Consider the following 18,973-nt stretch of genomic DNA (forward strand, 5'->3'; position numbering starts at 1 on the left):
TATATATAATAATCTGACATCCTGCATAGAATGTAGAGAACCTAAACTTGAACATATGCACAGATACATGAATAGTAAATGCATCAAGAAAGCCAGAGCTCTTCATAAATTAATCCACTTTTTGTTCTGGTAGTTGTCACTATTAGGATAGACCAAATATTTATATAATCAGATCACGTATAAGATAATTGCAAGTAAATTTTTATGATAAGAATTGAGTACCTTGTAATCTGATTAAAGTGGTACTAATCTGCTATAATTGATTAATTACATATATATATATATATATGTGTGTGTGTGTGTGTGTATTGTCAGTTAATATAATTTTGGTGAGATTAGGATTGTCATCTAGGTTGAAACGAATAAACTACATGAATCCTAAAATAATAACATTATGAGCTTTTTTTAGTGTCATTACTTCAACCTCTACCTAAAATCAATTAACCAGCAATGTTTACACAAAAACGAGCTAGCGAATTCATTACTTTAAATTGAAAACAAAAATCATTACTTTAAACGTTGAGGCAGTTTGCATTTAGCACTAAATACGGAGGTCCCCAAATTGGACCTTAAAAGAAATTAAATTGAAACATTATAATTCACAACTAAAGAAATCATCAAATTTTCTTGAGCAGTAATTGAGTTGGTTAGCAACTTCATCTCTCGATCTTTTTCTCTTGTGAATCAATCATATAAGTTGAAACTTCATTTTGAGGTTTAATTTCGGCTATTTTCGTTTATGTTCTTTTTATGTCTAGTGTAATATTTTTTTTTGTTGCATGCTTTAGAATTTCATGAAATTTTCTTGGTATTTTTGGTTAAATATATTTTTCTACTGTTTTCGTCAAATCTAATGAACATAAATTGTTAAATATTTGACAGACACTAGAAGTATTAACTTTTGACAAATTTAAAAGACCAAAATTGCTCAATGCACACTTACAGGGACTACTCTGAACCTATCGTCAAACTCAAACATAATGGACCATTTTATCATTTTCTGCAATTATGTAATTCTCCAACTTGCTATAATACCTGAACTTGAAGTTACAATGAGATCCGATTGGATTAATAATAACTAAAAAAAAAAAAATATTCTTAACTTAGGCCATTGGAATTCCAAAACTTTCTAGCAATTCTTGGGGAGTAAAAATTAAATAGACCTTTTAAGTAATCATTTTATTCACATGCAATTTACAAATGACAAAATGCTGTATCAAAGCGAGACAACCAAACACCTAGGGCACGCTGCCCGACCCAACCATTTCGAAAGCATTAAAAAGGTGAAAAAGTTATAATAAAACAAGGGAATTGTCTTTATCTTTGTAAAAGTGAGCAAAGGAACCCAAAAAAGATTTTTTTTTTTTTTTTTTAACAAATGGGGAAGGGGATTACGAAAAAAAAAAAATCTTACAAGTGTAATCCCACAAGTGGGCTCTGAGGAGGATAGAGTGTACGCAAACCTTATCCAATGTTAATTTTTATAATCAATTTAAAATAAATAATAGAATGGGTGAAAATCATTTACACCCCCTAACTTTGCTTTAAAAATCAAACTCCCCCCTCAACTTTGAACAACAGTCATTCTCCCCCCTTTATTCTAATTGACTTTTTAAAATTCTTATTTTACCCTTACATTATCAACTTTTGTCTTCTTATTTTTTTACTTTTTAAAATCAAGATATTCTTCATTTTTTTTAATCTATGTAACAAATTTCTTATAAAAAATAAACATTATCTTCTGGGTGAAAAGCAGTGGGAAATATTAATTGAGTATATAAGTTAATAATGTTTTATAATGAAATAAATTAGCAGAATAAAAACAATAAATTTTATTAATAACAATCAAAACACTAATATCTATTTATACAACTGAAAATAACAGATAATACTAGCTTTATAAATATATTTTAGTGCAACTAATACACAAAACAAATACAATAGAGACAAATTCTTAAAACATATTTATTTATATTGTAAACGAATTTTAAATTATAATTTAAGAAATATCCATTAATTACAACCAAAACTTGTTTATTTTTGTGGACAATAGAGAATAAGAGAGACGTAAATTTAATCATACATAGACATGCTTGTACATGCATATGTAGAAATAATTTATAAATATTACTACTATACTTTGGTAATAAAATTTCCAGTTACAAAAAAAAATATATATATATATATATATATATATTGAGATAACAATTATAAAAAAATAGCATTAGATTTTGTGATAAATTCATAAAAGTATTATTCCACTTAATATGTTAATGAACTTAAATAAATTTATTGTCACGACCCGACTAGGGCCATGACGGGTACCCGGGGCTAACCACCGAGCACCACTCATTCTATTACTTATCCTGCCTTCATTCATATTTCTCATCATTCATAATCATAGAAGGCGACTTTCATTTAATACATATTTACTTTATAAACATTAGCCCCTTTGGGATATCAAAATAATAATATACATACGTACATATACATGTGAGATACTTGTGAGACCATACTACCCACACATACGCATCTACGAGCCTCTACTAGAGAACTAGACATATGGACGGGACAGGACCCCGTCGTGCTCAAAATATATGTACACAAAATACTGTCTCAAAATAGCACCTCCGGAATAAAGGAGGGCTCCCTCGATCGCTCGATAGCTACTATGGATCCGCACCGTCTCCCGTCTACTCGTGGGCACGAACACGGCGTCCAAAGAAAAGTGGACGTCGCACGAAATATGTACCGAGTATGTAAAGATGAGCAATAATAATACATGATAGGAACATATGGATAGCATAAGATAAAGGAACTGTCCATTTCTCATAATACCTTTTTAGCATTCGCCATACGTACTTACCCCTTTATTCCTCTAATGATACACTTGTTACATCCACATACTTACATATGAAATAATTTCTCACGTACCCGACCATCTAGGCTCGGTATCATCCTTAACATCATCATACGTCACATAAGCATGTCATGATCTTAGCACAACTAATCATCATAACACATACATATACTTATCATAGTACCGTATCTGTTTATACACATTTGAACATTACCCGTATTCGGCCACGTGGGGCTCGACGATATCCGTATTCGGCCATGTAGTGGCTCGACAGTATCCGTATTCGGCCACGTAGTGGCTCGACAGTATCCCATATATGTCTGTCGTACCCGGCCATGACGAGGCTCGATATGTCTCTTATCATCACATGTATCTCATAAGCTTATTATAGCTTTCCGTAAAACATGTATTTAAAACAAGGACAATCTATTAAAAACAATATCATTTCCATGACGTGAACTTCATAACATATACCGTATACTTACCATTATTATTCATCACATATGCGTATACATCATTATACCACTCATACATCATCATAGACTCGTCATTATTAATCACTTCGTAAGCATATCATGGCACTATCATAATCGCTCATCATAATTCATCATAATGCATGCATGGGACTCATGGACGATTAATCTTTATCGGGGTGACGTAAGGTCATGAACCTCCGATTACATTATGGAGCATTCATGAACATTCCACCTCACCTTGAAGGAATTAGCACATAAGGTGAGCGTATAGAATAATCGACATCAATGAACTATGGATAGCTTCATTAGCTTTGTAGGAACATCATATCATAACTCTAGAGTCTTTAGACTTTAGCTTATCATCCTCATTATCGTGCTCATATCGTATCTCTTATCTCTTATAGCTATTCATGAACGAGGACTCTTAACTTTCTTGAAGATAGGAAATTCATAAGGAAGGAGGAAATTCATACATAGGATTCATGCCTTAGGAAGAAAGGTTGAGCTTTACATACCTTTGTCGTTTAATTACTCTATTGCTTGATCGTTCTTCTTTTATGCTCACGTCTTTACCTTCAAGAGAGTTCGTATCGTCATTAGCTCGGCAATTACAAGAACGTGCTTCTTAAGGCTAAAGAAAATTGGGCAGCGTTTCCTTTGTTTCTACTACTTTCCGCCATATTTCATATCAATTCCCAACATTCATAATAACAATTACAATATTGTAAACAATAAGCATCATCCATTCGCATTATCCACATTTAGAAATTTCACTCCAAATCCTTCATATTCATGACCAAAGTTCACTATCATGTTCTTTCACATACAATACTTATTCCATATTCTAAGTGTCATTTATAGCGTATTCATAATCTCAACATCTCAATATTCACAGCTCAAACCAAACTTCTATTCATCAACAACACTATTACCACATTTATGACCCATTTCATATATTTTCGTACCACCCACGTGTTTCAACTTTACAATACTTCTAACATCAGGAAAATACCATAAAACTTACCTTAGATGATGGAGGAACAAGCCTTGGATGATAATACACCTCTTGTACCAAAACCCTATTTTACTCTTCCTTGAACTTCTTGGTTTGGATGACCTTAATGAGGTTTCATTCACTTGATTCACTTCAATTCTTGTTGTTGATCACAATTTTTCCTTGAATTCGTGTGGTTGAAGTGTATGGAAGGTTCTAGAGGCTTTGAGAGAGATGGAGAGGTGTATGGAATGAAATAAATGAAGTGGGAATACATTTATAACCTTGGAACATTTCGGCCGTCGGAGTTTCACTGATTTGCTCCACGGTCGCCGGAACCAAGTCCTCGGCCGTGAACTGGTCGTGGTTCATGACCAGCCAGCTATCTTCTCTGCTGGCAGTTCCACGGACACATCCACGGTCCGTGGATCATGATGTTGTCCGTGGAACAGGGTCGTGGAACTCACAGTTCCACCGGAATGGTTCCCGTCGTTTCGTTTGATCTCCAATCCTTATGGAACCTTCTTAGCACTTGTTTATCACTTCATTAGCAATCTAAGGGACGTTATAACTCTTCTCCAAAACATCCTTAAGGCATCATTAACTCAATACTCATAATTTTGCCCGACACACTAATTTATAACTCGCTTCCTTAACAACTTTCTTTCTTCAATCCGAATGTCTTTGGAAATCTTGATTAGGACTATCAATTACTATTTCTTGCTTATCCAAGCCTCGTATTCTTCATGCTCTTCGTGAGTCCATTCACTTGTACACTAAGAGGAAATTTCCGAGGTGTAACATTTATAAATACCTAAGTTAATTTTTTTTACATATAATATAAAAATGTATTATATAAATGGTTGATTGAAAATAACACATTGCAAAGGATAAAGGGGGGAGAATGACTATTGTTCAAAGTTGAGGGGGGAGTTTGATTTTTAAAGCAAAGTTGGGGGGTGAAAATCATTTTCACCCATAATAGAATTAGATCTCACATTTCACTGGTAAGATTTTTTTTTTTTTTTTAAGGAGTATGTGTCACGACCCAACCAGTGGGCCGTGACGGGTACCCGGAGTTGACTACCGAGCACCACTCATCATGCTAACCATCATACCCAACCTGCACACACGTAATCACCAAGGCAATATATATACATAAGCCCTCGCGGCTGCAAAATGATATACAACAATATACACTGGGGTGATCATAAGACATCCACTACCCACACATATGTATCTACGAGCCTCTAACTGGAGTACTGAACATAAGGACGGGACAGGACCCCGTCGTGCCCGAATATATACACAAAAGAATATATCAAAAATTGCACCTCCAGAGTAAGGAAGTGCCCCTGTGCAAGCTGATCTGGCTCTTGAGGATCTGGGCAATCCCCCTGTCTACCTGTGGGCATGAACACATCGTCCAAAAAGAAAAGGACTTCAGTACGAACAATGTACTGAGTATGTAAGGCATACATGGTAACATAACAAGGGAGTATAGAAAACATAAGATGAAAAGATAACTGTAACTGCTTGCCTCTTAAGGCGAAATCATGCATGCTAAATCTTATATAAGCATCATCATATCATTTTTACATATAAATATATAAACTCCCCAACCATGTAGGTACGGTGTGATCATCATTAGCCCGCGTTCGGGGTAAACATGTCATTCCGCCCACTAGTGGTGTCTGCCCATGCCATCTAGACATAGTGTAATCATCATCATAGCTGCCCACTATGCCTATCGTAGTGGTGACTGCCCGGCCATGTAGGCGCGGTGTACTCATCATCATATACATAACATAAAACATGCATGAGAGCTCAAGTAAAAGCTATAACTCTATCGGAGTGATGTAAGGTGGGTAACCTCCGATTACATTATGGAACATCATGATCTTGTGTCTCACCTTGAAGGAACTAGCACTATAAGGTGAGGCTATCAACAATGAATAGCATCAAGGAATCGTGTAAAGATCATTAACATCATAATAGCATTGTATTATTATCATGGAACATATCTCATCTCTGTCTTGTAGGAACTTTTAATATTCTTTAGCTTTCATCTTTTGGGAATATAAGAAGGTCATGGGAATTACCGGAAGAAAATCACAATATATAAGAATCATGCCTTTGAAGGAAGGGCTAGCCTTCCATACCTTTATATCTTTTTTAACTCTATTGCCTACTTGCTTGCCTTTCAAGCTCGCGATTCTACCTTCAAGAGAATTTGTACTAAGATTAGACAACGTAAACATACTTAAGCTTAAGTTAAAGTAACTAAGAGTTAATGAAAATTTAGCGACATTTCCTTCGTTTTGACAACTTCCTCCATAAAATAAGGTAACCCTCAACATCAATAAGAACACCCATGATAACATAATCAATAAATTCTTCCAGTTAAATATTGCTTACTTCTTAAATCCACATTCAAAATCATCCATAACCATACCTAATACAACATCATATTCATTCTCATATAATGCTCCTTTAATATCATTCGTATTATTCACCACAAGATTATACTCATAACACGTCAAAGACTATTATTCAAGTCAAGTCATTATTCAAGGGCCAACCCATCGGGAGACACCTGTGGTTGACAACATCTTTCACTTAGACACCTCAACTAAGCCTTGTTCCATTTAAGCACTCAGACTACTCAAAATTTGTATTATTAGACACTTTTCGCCCAATCAGCTAAAATTGCAAAGTGTGTGTATACACTCGCGTGTGATGTGGCACGGTGACTAATTAAAAGATGACATGTGGAATTTGTGTGCAAATACTAATTTAAAGATAAATTAAAAGAAAAAAAGAAAAGAAAAAACTAGTACTAGTATTTTTTTACCCCCACCTACCCCACCATTCCTTCACCCTTTCTTCCTAAACACTCCCGCCGCCGCTACCCCCGAAACCCCACTGTCTTCTTCTTCTTCCTTTTTTTTTTTTTTAGGATTTCATTAGATTCATACATTTGATTAGGGCATTAAGAAAATCAAGTTTGCTAGCTCTTGAATCTAAAGAAAGAGAGAAGTTTGGGTCATTGGAGTGTGTGAGAAAGAAATTGGTAAACCGTAATCCACCATTTCCGACCACCTCTAAGCTCTAACACCACCAACTACATTTAACCAATTTGAACAAAAGTGACGGTGGTTTCCATTTTTTCCGGCAAACAAAGTAACAATAGTGACAATTATTGGATTTAAAGAAAAAGGAGGAGGAGATGACGTGGCAGTGATTTCCAGATGTAAAAAAAAAATGATAAACATTAATTATTACAGCTGTACTAGCATCAACGACGATGGTGGCAGCGGCGGCGGGTTGGTGGTGTATGGTGGATGAAATAATGGCAAAGAAGAATGAAGAAGAAGAGATTTTAATTATTTTTTTTGGGCTAAATTAAGAAGTTCACGCGCTGAGAGCGAGTGTATTACACTCACTATGCCAAGTCAGCGAAAAGTGTCTAAATGACACAATCAGGCCCTATCACAGGTGTCTAAATGGAACAAGGCTTAGTTGAGGTGTCTAAGTGAAAGATGTTGTCAACCACAGGTGTCTCTCGATGGGTTTGGCCTTATTCAAGAGTATCACTATTCCCATATTTGCACTCCATATCCTCCTCCCTTCCATAATCTAAGTCTTTTAACCTCTCAATATTCTTAATAACATGAGTTGAACATAAAACTTACCTCTGATAATGTAGGAATGGACTTTGGATGTAAATACTTCACTTGGAGAAAACCCCACTTCAACACCAAAGAGATTCTTGGTTTCCACAAACCCTAGAGAGTATTCTTGCACTTGATTCTACTAATTCTTGGTGTTTACTCCTTGATTTCCCTTGGATATATGATGATATGATGAGAGAATTTTTTTTAGAACCTTCAAGACTTGGAGAGAGACTGACATCTGAAAATTTAGGTAAAGACTCGTCTATTTATAGCTGGAACTGGAAAGTTCCAGAAAAGCGGTTCGACGAGTGGGTCGATGACCCGTCGACATGTCGATGGTCCGTCGACTTGCTTCGTTGACTTACACCTGAGAATCTCTGATTGCAGAAACATGTTGATGGTCTGGTCGACGGTCCCGTTGACTTGACCCGTCGAATTGAGCCTGCAGATCTCAGTCTGCAGGAACATGTTGACGGTGCACAGTGACAGTCCGTCGACATGTATACATCCCGTCGGCACTGACTGGTGTCTGCAGCTTTTCCTAAATCCATTCAGATCGCGTCGATTTGATTTGTTCAACTTCTAACCTCGTAAATCATCAGGGATACCTGCTGGTACGTTGTGTTCAATATTCTCTACCTTAACTTTCTCCAACAAGCTTTCTTCTCTTTTTCCACAAATGTCTTTGAAATCTTAATTAGAATCATTAAGTATCCCTTCTTAATAGTAGGGACATCATATACACCTTAACTTACGTTGGCCTATTAACCGCACAACGACATGAAATTTTTCCGAGGTGTAACAGTATGCTCAAGCTAAAAGAATCATCATCATATATTCTCTCCAACTCAAATTGTTTGTCGTGGTTGCTAAATAATTGTCTCAAATTATTTATCGCTTTAAGAGTTCAAACACAATTAATTATTTTTCTCCATTTTATCTTTAGTAGAATTTTGTCATTAATGGAGATAACACATAAATAGAGTAAACTTTTAATGGTGAGAGATTGTCACTTAGACATAAATTAGGGTAAAGTTAGTCAAATATCTCTCCTAATTATTATTTATTAAGGAGAGTGTAAAACAAAAAGACAACAGATAATTTGAGACGGAGGGAATACTCGATAAGTATTTATGATATTTTTATAATAAATTTATAAATTAAAAATTAAAAATCTCACATTTTACTGGTGAGATTCGTTCTTTTTTATTTTTTAAAGAAGTATGCTCAAGCTAAAAAGATGATCATCATCATATAATATACTGTAGATTGAAAAGAATATTTCTTTAACAGTAAACAACATTTGTTAAATTTCATCGTGAAATATACGCGCCGAAAAGTGGATGGGCAGCTTAAAGGGTTCCCCTTTTAAGTATCCTGTCAGTGAGTGAGAGGTGACCTCTTTAACTCTCAAATGTATTATGCTTTCTTTTGTCTTAATTAATTAAATCACCGCCATCCTCGTGTCATGTCCACATATTTTCTTCTCAACCAATAAGGGCAAGAACCCCACCTCTCTCTTTAAAAATGTATGCACACAAAGTATTCAGAGCAATACCCTCGTTGAAGGTTGACAAGTTAAATACATTTGGTCGAAAATTATATTATATATAAATTATATTACTTTGTATTATTCTTGAAATTTTGGTACTGTTAGCAAAGTTTTTGGTATTGCCACTCCCAACATTTATATAAAACAGTTGAATATAAGACATTTGTCTTTTATATATACTCATTTATCATTTAATTCTAATTATATATATATATATATATATATATGTTGCTTTAATTTTTAACTATAAAATTAAATTTTTTAATTTAATATAAGCGTCCAGTGACGAATGTTTATTCTGGCCATGTACGTGCAATATTTTGTTTTTTAGAAAAAATAATTTCCTTCTTGAGGGTTAGAGGAACCCGTCGAAATTATGAAGTGGTAAGAGGAAATGTTTTGGTTTACTAATTGGAATGAAAAACAATAGAAATTATTGCTAGTCGGTCGTGAAAGAGAATTTGAAGTGATATAGGGTGTATTCTTTTGTGGAAGAAAATGTTTAAATTATTGCTAATCGTTGGTGAAAGAGAATTAGAAGTGATAATATAGGGTGTACTTTTTTGTGGACGAAAATGTTTAAATTATTGCTAATCCTTGGTGAAAGAGAATTAGAAGTGATATAAGGTGTTTCTCGTCTACAAAATATTTTCCTCCCTAAGAATTGCTACAAAGTTTTGCAATTATTTCTTGTTAGATTGAAATTATTTGACTCTTTGCTTACCAAACAGAGAAAAATATTTTTTTTTCTTACTTACAATTTGGAGTAGTTTACGTTAATGCATCTATTCTAGACCTTCATCTTTACAACCCAAAACAAGCATATATACCTCCATCTGCCTCTAACAGAAAGAAGTGTCTAAAATATTACAGTATGCTAAAAGCAAATTCTGAGACAAAAGTTGCTATCTAGATTATTGCACAAATAACATACTATGATCAAAAAACAGATAACTTTAAGGTACAAATACACAAAAGTGCGGTGGAAATGGTAAAAATAAACAAGAGTTTACCTTTTTCTTGAGAGGGGGAGATATAGTATCAAATGGACAAGGTACGTACAACTGAAATTACAACTAGTAAATGTAAAACTTGTGTATGCACTAGACATGATAAAGATACAATCTCATTTTCTTAAAGTCCAATAATACGGCTTAATTGGTTATTCACACAATATTTTAATATATACACACAGTGGCGGAGGTAAAATTTTTGATGAGGGGATTCAAAATATCAAAAAATTATTGTCATCAAGACTCAAACTTGGGTACTCAATAAAAAATTGAACCCTCTTACCACTAAACTAAAATTTTAGTTTGTCTTTAAAGGGTTCATCATTTAATATATATATACATATAAAACAAAAATTTGATCCTATCGGCGAAGAGAGTTCGAATAACCCCCTGGGCTCCACGTAGATCCGCCCCTGCACACACATTATTGTATACGGTAAAACCGGCTATATGCAAGACCGGTGAGACCGGGGGCCGAGGGTAGGACCAAATGAGCACGAGTATGATCGGTCTTTTCTTCAGATCGGGGGAATTGCACCGAATGCGGCTGACCCGAGATGAGAGAAGTGTATTCGTTAGTCCGGTTTCTCCAAGTCAAGTTTTCGTGGCCGTTAGTCCGGTTTCTTCATGTCCGAACTGAACATGGCCATTGGTCCGGTGAACCAGTTGCGGTGCTGCCCTGCGTCAAGACCGTTCTATCATTTTGTGCAGACAACCGTACGGATGTCAGACCGTACGGTCCTATCTTATCCTTTTAGGGTTTCTTTATTCTAAAAGGATTTGCATTGTATTCAAGGCCGATGAGGCAAACCTAAAAATAGAGGACATTTCCCTACTTTTGGGGGGTTGGCTTTTTGAGATCTAGATCATTGTAATAGAAAATATATTAAAGCTCTCTCTTTCTCTCTCTCTAATTTTAGTCCGGATTTGAAGTATACTTTGGCTTGTTCATCCACTCCATACAATATATTGCCATATATATATGCTTAGCTCAATCACCAATATCAATATATTCATTCTAGGCGAAAACTTACTTATCTATATATATTATTACAAATAGGTCCATATCAATTTCATATCAACCGAATAATAGATTAAAATTCATCCACATATCCTATACCTCACTTACAAATTCAATTGTTACCGAAATTCAGGGTAAACAGTTTGGCGCCCACCGTGGGGCTAGGATAATAGTGGTTTTTTAATTTCTACCTCCTATCCGTTTGGTTAAGAAATTGTCTGCTAATTTCTGGAAAAAAAAAAAAAAACGAACCAAATGGCAAGCAGCGGACAGTCTGGCCATGTCAACAACAACGAGATTGTGGCCGAAAACGAGAACAGTGGGTTACGGAGCCTACCAGCAGATCCAATCAACCCAAACTCTGTTGATTCGAGGGAAGGCCTCAACTGGCAAAACATCGTGAACCAGGAGAATGCCACCCTACCGGCCACTGATCCCTTGAATACTCATAATTCAATTACTTTATCCCGGACACAAGGCCGGAAAGCACCAGATACTTTGGATGAGATTAACTTACGCTTAATTTTTGAAATGTTACAGGAACAAGGAACCGCCATAGCCGAACAGGGAATCCAATAGCTCAACTGCAAAGTAAAAATGATAAGGCAGCCCCGAAAAGGTCAAAAGGCGTCACCGAACCAAGAGGGGATGAAACACGGATAGTCGAGAGTAATGGATCAGGAGCTGGTTCATCCACCGAAGTTCTGAAGATGCTCGAGACCTTGGCAAAATGGGTAGATTCAACGGAGAAGAGGGTGAAAACGTATAACTCTCGGGTGGACCAGATCCTGGGGGCTCCGCCGATCCTAAAGGGGCCGGATTCGAAGAGGTACATCCAAAGGCCTTTCCCTCCAAGTGCGGCTCCGAAGTTGATCCCAAAGAGGTTCAAGATGCCTGATATCCAGAAATGCGACGGTACCTGAGGCCGTAGGAGCACGTTACTTCGTACACATGTGCCATAAAAGGCAACGATGTCGAAGAGGATGAAATTGAGTCCGTTTTGCTGAAAAAATTTGGGGAAACACTATCGAAAGGTGCGCTGATCTGGTATGACCATCTGCCTGAGCATTCAATCACCTCCTTCGAAATGCTCGCAGATGCGTTCATAAAGGCCCATGCCGGGGCTAAAAAGGTGCAGGCCCGGAAGGCGGATATCTTTCGCATAGCCCAACGGGATGATGAATTACTACGACAATTTGTGAACTGTTTCCAAAGGGAACGGATGGAGCTCCCTCTGGTTCCGGTGGAATGGGCTGCACAGGCTTTTACCAAAGGGCTTAATCCTCGGAGCTGGACGGCCTCATTCAAACTGAAAGAAAACTTGTTAGAATATGAGGCTGTGACCTGGGAAGATGTTCATAATAGGTATGAATCAAAGATTCAGGTAGAGGATGACCAGCTCGAGCTCCCCCGGGGACCCGTAAATATAAGCAAAAGCTCTGAAAGGTTGAGAAAAGCTTACAACCCGGAGGTCCGATCATCGAGGGACAGATACCGGCCATACTCTCATTCAGAAAAATTGGGTTTCAGGTCGGAGAAATCAAGGGTTGGCCCCAGTCAATTCTCTGGTCGGGGTGATAAACGGGCTGAGCGCCCGTCGAACAGTCGAGGTCTATCATTTAGAAGTGATGCCGGAAGTTCGGCTAGCAATAAAGAATTACCAAGGATATCGGAGTACAACTTCAGCATCAATACCCCGGATCTCGTCTCGGCCATTGGTCGTATCGCAGAAGCAAGATGGATGAGACCACTGAGATCAGACCCGGGTCAACGGGACCCGAGCGTGATGTATGAGTATCATGGAACCCATGGGCACAGAACTGAGGAATGCCGCCAACTAAGGGAGGAGGTGGCTCGTTTACTGAATAATGGCCACCTTCAAGAATTCCTGAGTGAACGAGCTAAAAGTCACTACAAGGAAAGGGAATCTCACAAACGGGTCGAACCGGTAGAACCTCAGCATATAATCAATATGGTAATCGGAGGTACAGATGCTCCTCGAGGGCCGGTGATGAAACGAACAAAGGTTTCCATTGTGCTCGAGAAGCGCGGCAAATGATTACGTGCCGAGGTTCCATCTCCTTCAGCAATGAGGATGCGAAGGCATCATTCAACCCCACAATGATGCATTTGTAATTTCTATTCTTATTTTTAAATCATAAGTTAAACGTATTTTGATTGACCCAGGTAGCTCGGCCAACATCATCCGGTGGAGAGTGGTCGAACAGCTAAGGCTACTCGACCAGATCGTACCGGTCGCCCGAGTACTCAGTGGGTTCAATATGGCAAGTAAAACCACGAAGGGGGGGATCTCTTTGCCGGTCAACATTGACAGCACCATTCAACAGACAGTATTCTATGTCAACGAAGTAGATATGAAGTATAATGCTTTGCTTGGTAGATCGTGGATTCATAGCATGAAAGCAATGCCATCGACACTACATCAGTTGCTGAAATTTCTGACCCCGGAGGGGATAAAAACCATTTGAGGTGAACAGCTCGCTGCAAGGGAGATGTTCGCGGTCGAGGAAGCGCCACTCTTCCCCAAAAAGTCGGATCTAAGAGATGATGAATCAGTCGGAGGCAAGGACACCAAATAGCAACTAAAGGGTACGGGTTCGACAGCGGAGCAAAAGGGGTCGGACCCGGTGGATAAAGAGGATGATTTCAGCATACCCAGATCGTTCGTATTACCGGATGACTTTGATGCAACCAAATCTACCGTGGAGGAGCTGGAGCAAGTCATCTTGTTCGAATATCTACCGGATAGAAAGGTATACCTGGGCATGGGGTTAACCTCGGAGCTCAGGAACAAGTTAATTAAATTTCTTCAAGCTAATGCCGATTGTCTCGCATGGTCCCATATAGACATGACAGGTGTGCCACCGGAGGTGTTACACCTCGCATTTTCATATGTTGAGTTTTACCGAATGCTAGTTGTCCTAGTCTTGGGAAGTAGGGCAAATTTTTCGAGGTCATGAGGATAGATATGTCCATCTTGGGTATATAATGGAGTAAAACCATTTTTAGTAAGCCTCGATAAGGTTTAAGACTCGTCGGATCATCGGAGTTAAGTTTCGGTGAAAGTTTGGTAAAATGTCACATTATGGCGCAATTTGTGGCGCAACATGCGAGCAGTAAAGCGCGCTTGCGGCCATGCAGTTGCGTAGCAAAGTGTGACAGTGAATTTTGGTGATGTTGCGAGACTTGCGACACAACATGTGTCTAGCAAAGCACGCTTTTGCGGCCTCGCAACTTCGCAGCATGTTGTGTCGGTCCAGAATTTTTTGGACTACTATAAATAGACCAAATTCGACCCAAAATCATATTTTCACCATTTTTGGACATAGAATGTCACACCCTAATTTCCGATAGGGCGTGATGGGCACCCGACCCTTACTTAGGGCCGAGCGAACCCGCTGACTCTCGTAATACTCATAATTATACTGGGCCCGCGAAATATAACATAAGCACGTAATGAAAATTTTTCAGAAAACAAACATGCCTTTCGTTTTTTTTTTTATTTTTTTCAAATCAAATAAAATACGTTAAAGATAAGCACAACAAACATGCTTCGGCTTATATAGCCCCCCTCGCTAAACAAATTTGTAGCATAATGCATACTAATACACCGTTTACATAGCCGCTTACAAAACAAATCCGACATATCATACACTCTCTGACCGTGTCGTAAAGTCTCTAACATAACTCCGTATACCATATCACACATATGCTCGACTCGGCAACACTCACGGGGGAAAATGGAGCTCACCAATCCGATTAGAACATCTTCTACTCATACGATATACTGCCGCCGGCATGAAACGCGACCCCGAAGAAAGGGGTCGTGACGGAATACGAGCATGTAAAGCATAGCATACGAAAAACGAAGTCATAACCGAATAAGGAGTACGAACGTGAGCACAATAGCCGAATACCAAAGTGCTTGTATCCGACATACAAATCATACATAAGAGATACAAAAGATAGATATGATAATCGGAATGCCCAAAATGCTTTTCGCTTTCTTTTGAAAAACATTTGCCTCATACATACGGGAAATCAAACACATCATACGAGCCGACATTAACCGAATGCCGAGGAACGTGCGGCCCATCCATAAATAATACGATAATGCCGAGGAACGTACGGCCCCGATCCATATATAATATAATAATGCCGAGGAACGTACGGCCCGATCCATATAACATAATAATCATATCGTCATATTATCACATATCATATCACATATCATCATGTCATCATATTATCATATCACATACCACATAATGCAGAATGGGACCCGGACGAACGTGGTCGCCACTCCATACGGACGCCACAACACATCATACTTCGAAGGTTTTATATCTCCGAACATCTCCGTCACACATCATAACATATATACACGGTACCGGCCAAGAGGGGATCGGCGTCGGACACATCATACTTCGTATCACATCATACTTCTAAACACATCATACTTCGTAATAGTGCGCACGATAACAGCCCTAGCCGGGATCCGGAAAGAGGTAACAACAAAACGCACGAGCAGAATCGTAGGTAGCCATATGCACACAAATCTTTATTACAAACTCAACAGAATAACCAAAGCGAACTATTATTTCAAAACCAAGACAATAGTCAAATCAAATTTCCTCCGAGTATTACTCGGGAACATATCAAACCGAACTTCGTAAACCATAGTCACGTATCAAATTCGTATGCATAAAAATCCTCATTTCAGACTCAACAAATAAGTACATAATCACACTCGGGGGTCGGAAAAAATAGTCATATTAAGCTTTTTTTTTCAAAAATAGGTCGTTAGAACCAAACATAGAAAGTCGCGGGACCCACGGACGAGCGTCAACCCAATCCGGGCCCGCCTATGAAAGTCATAGTCATCATATGTTATCGAATCATTATTACAAACTCAAAAGATAAGTAAAGCGATCGTACTTGAAATCGGAATAATAGTCATATCATATCCTTTCAAAAATCGTCGAAGTACATAAGGAAAGTCGCGGGGCCACGGAGGGGTGTCGACTCAAGTCGGGCCCGTCCATGAAAATCATAGTTATTATACGTCATAGAATCATTTACGAACATATCAAAGCCATCCGGTTCTGTCTGTGAAAGTTACGGACGTTCGTAGTTACAAAACTCTTTTGAAAATAAAACTTTTATGCAGCTTTTGAAATTTAGTCATACAAAAGACATAAGATCCCTTCGGAACGAACCGCATACATAGCATTTCAAATCCAATCATATCAAAGACATACGGATCATAGCTTGACCATATTAAGGATGCCACCATCACAAAGCAAATATGAATCATAAACATGTTCGGACTTTAAGAATAGAATTACCCCCGAAGCTCATATCGTATCATAGCTTAGCCATATCTAAGACATGCCAAAAGAAGGAAAGGTAAGCTTTACATACCTCGCTTGATTCCTACGCTAATCCAAACTCAAGTTTCGGCTTCTCAAAATCTACAACAATGTCATTAGACACCAAACATTAGCCATAAGCACTTAAGAATCCAATCCCAAACCATCACTTTATTTACGTAAATTAAAAGATTTCCTATAATCCAACGACCCCGAGAATTCAACTCGGCCAAATATCCAACAACAATACCAACAACCACATCAACAATATCAATAAGCAATTCCGAACGCATTCTAACATTAGTAGCTCCTTTCTACATAATTCGACGACATTCATGCATATTCAATTCAACTTACATTCAAACTAATATCAACGATCGCATATTCAAATACCAATCCAAAACCATTCGAACACGATTCAAGAACATTTCCAACAATTCGCACAATATTTCAAACGATCCAATTAATGCTCTACTCCACTAAACCTCAAATTTCCATAAGAACAACAACAAGACATTTTCTTCCTTCCAAATTCATAAACTACATTAATAACCACGTATTACAATATCATTCATGTAATTGCAAGAAACTATATTACCAATATACTAACTTCTACATTAACTCACAAACGGCCCCAACTTCAACTTGTGACATCTAATACTTTTATTTTCATCACATAAACTACAACACAACAATCAAATTACACTAAATAAAATTAGTTCTTCACTCCTACACCACATCACATACTCACGGCCACAACACCACACACACGGCTACAACCTAATACCAATAATTTCATGAATTCCATTCATTTCCACATACTCCAACATGCACAAACCATTCATAACATATTAAAAAGCGGATTAAAACTCACCTTTTCCACTTTGTTCTTCACTTGGCTAGGGTTAAGAATTGCATGAACAAGGGATTTGTTTGCTCCAACAACCACTTCATGTTGTTTAGGACCTTCCAATTAGTAGAAAACCTAGAAGAAAATAATTTTTTGTGATCAATTTGGAGGCATCAAACGTTCTTGGCCGAATATGCTCTTCATTTTTTTTCTCCATGCTTCTTGAATTTTCTAAGGTGGAAAAGATGAATAATTGTTGCTTGTCATCCACCATCTAGATATATATATACTTAGCCTCCACAAATACATGGTGTACACATGTGCCATTTCATGGCTTGAAATAATTGGCCAAACCATGGTGGGAGCCCACATGGCCACTTGGCCACTTTTGGCTATTTTCATGAAATATTATGCTTCCAAAATTTCACTTCTAGCCCATAATTTTCATGAAATGCCTAACTTTTCATAATTCACTTTTGACCCTAAATTTTCCTTATTCCAATTTTACCCTTAACACTCCATGCCAATGAAAAGATGAATATGCAACTTATGCACTTTTAACAAAATCGGAAGAAATTACAACCTTATCCTTAACTTATCATGACTAACTCGGATTATCCCAATGTACCAAAATACGGGATATAACATAGAAACCTCTAGAAACTCTCTCAACAAGTCTTCCTATGAGCTAAGACCAAAATCAAGAGCAAATCTAAGAGAAATCAAAGATCAAACACCAAGAATCAAGAGAATCAAGTGCAAAGAGGCTCACTAGGGTTTGTAGAGTCAAGAAATCCTTTGGTATTGTAGTTGGGGTTTTTTCTCAAGTAAAGTATCTTCATCCAAAGATCGTTCCTACATAATCAAAGGTGAGTTTTAATCAGGTCATGTTATTCAAAGTTTTGTAGTTGAAAGACTTGGATAAAGAAAATGAATATGAACTAAAGGGAAATAATGGGTTTTGGCGAAAATTGATTTAGTCATATTTTTAGAGGAATATAATTTTTTTAGAAGGCAAGACGTTAGGGAAATATTTAAAAAAAGAATATTTTTTGTATTTAGTCATTTATGAACTTTGGAATTTAAAGGGGAAAAAGTTTTCTTTAAAATCTATTGATTGGATATTAGGGAGTTGCC

General features: G+C 37.4%; 1 protein-coding gene across 1 annotated transcript; it reads left to right on the forward strand.

The window, feature by feature from the left end:
* The first annotated feature begins 12,680 nt into the window (after positions 1-12,680).
* LOC132031707 (uncharacterized) lies at positions 12,681-13,652 on the forward strand. Its single transcript, XM_059421640.1, has one exon. The coding sequence runs from the start codon at positions 12,681-12,683 to the stop codon at positions 13,650-13,652; it is 972 nt and encodes a 323-aa protein (XP_059277623.1).
* The last annotated feature ends 5,321 nt before the right edge of the window (positions 13,653-18,973 follow it).

Source organism: Lycium ferocissimum, chromosome 9, assembly GCF_029784015.1.
Source record: "Lycium ferocissimum isolate CSIRO_LF1 chromosome 9, AGI_CSIRO_Lferr_CH_V1, whole genome shotgun sequence".
Taxonomy (NCBI): domain Eukaryota; kingdom Viridiplantae; phylum Streptophyta; class Magnoliopsida; order Solanales; family Solanaceae; genus Lycium; species Lycium ferocissimum.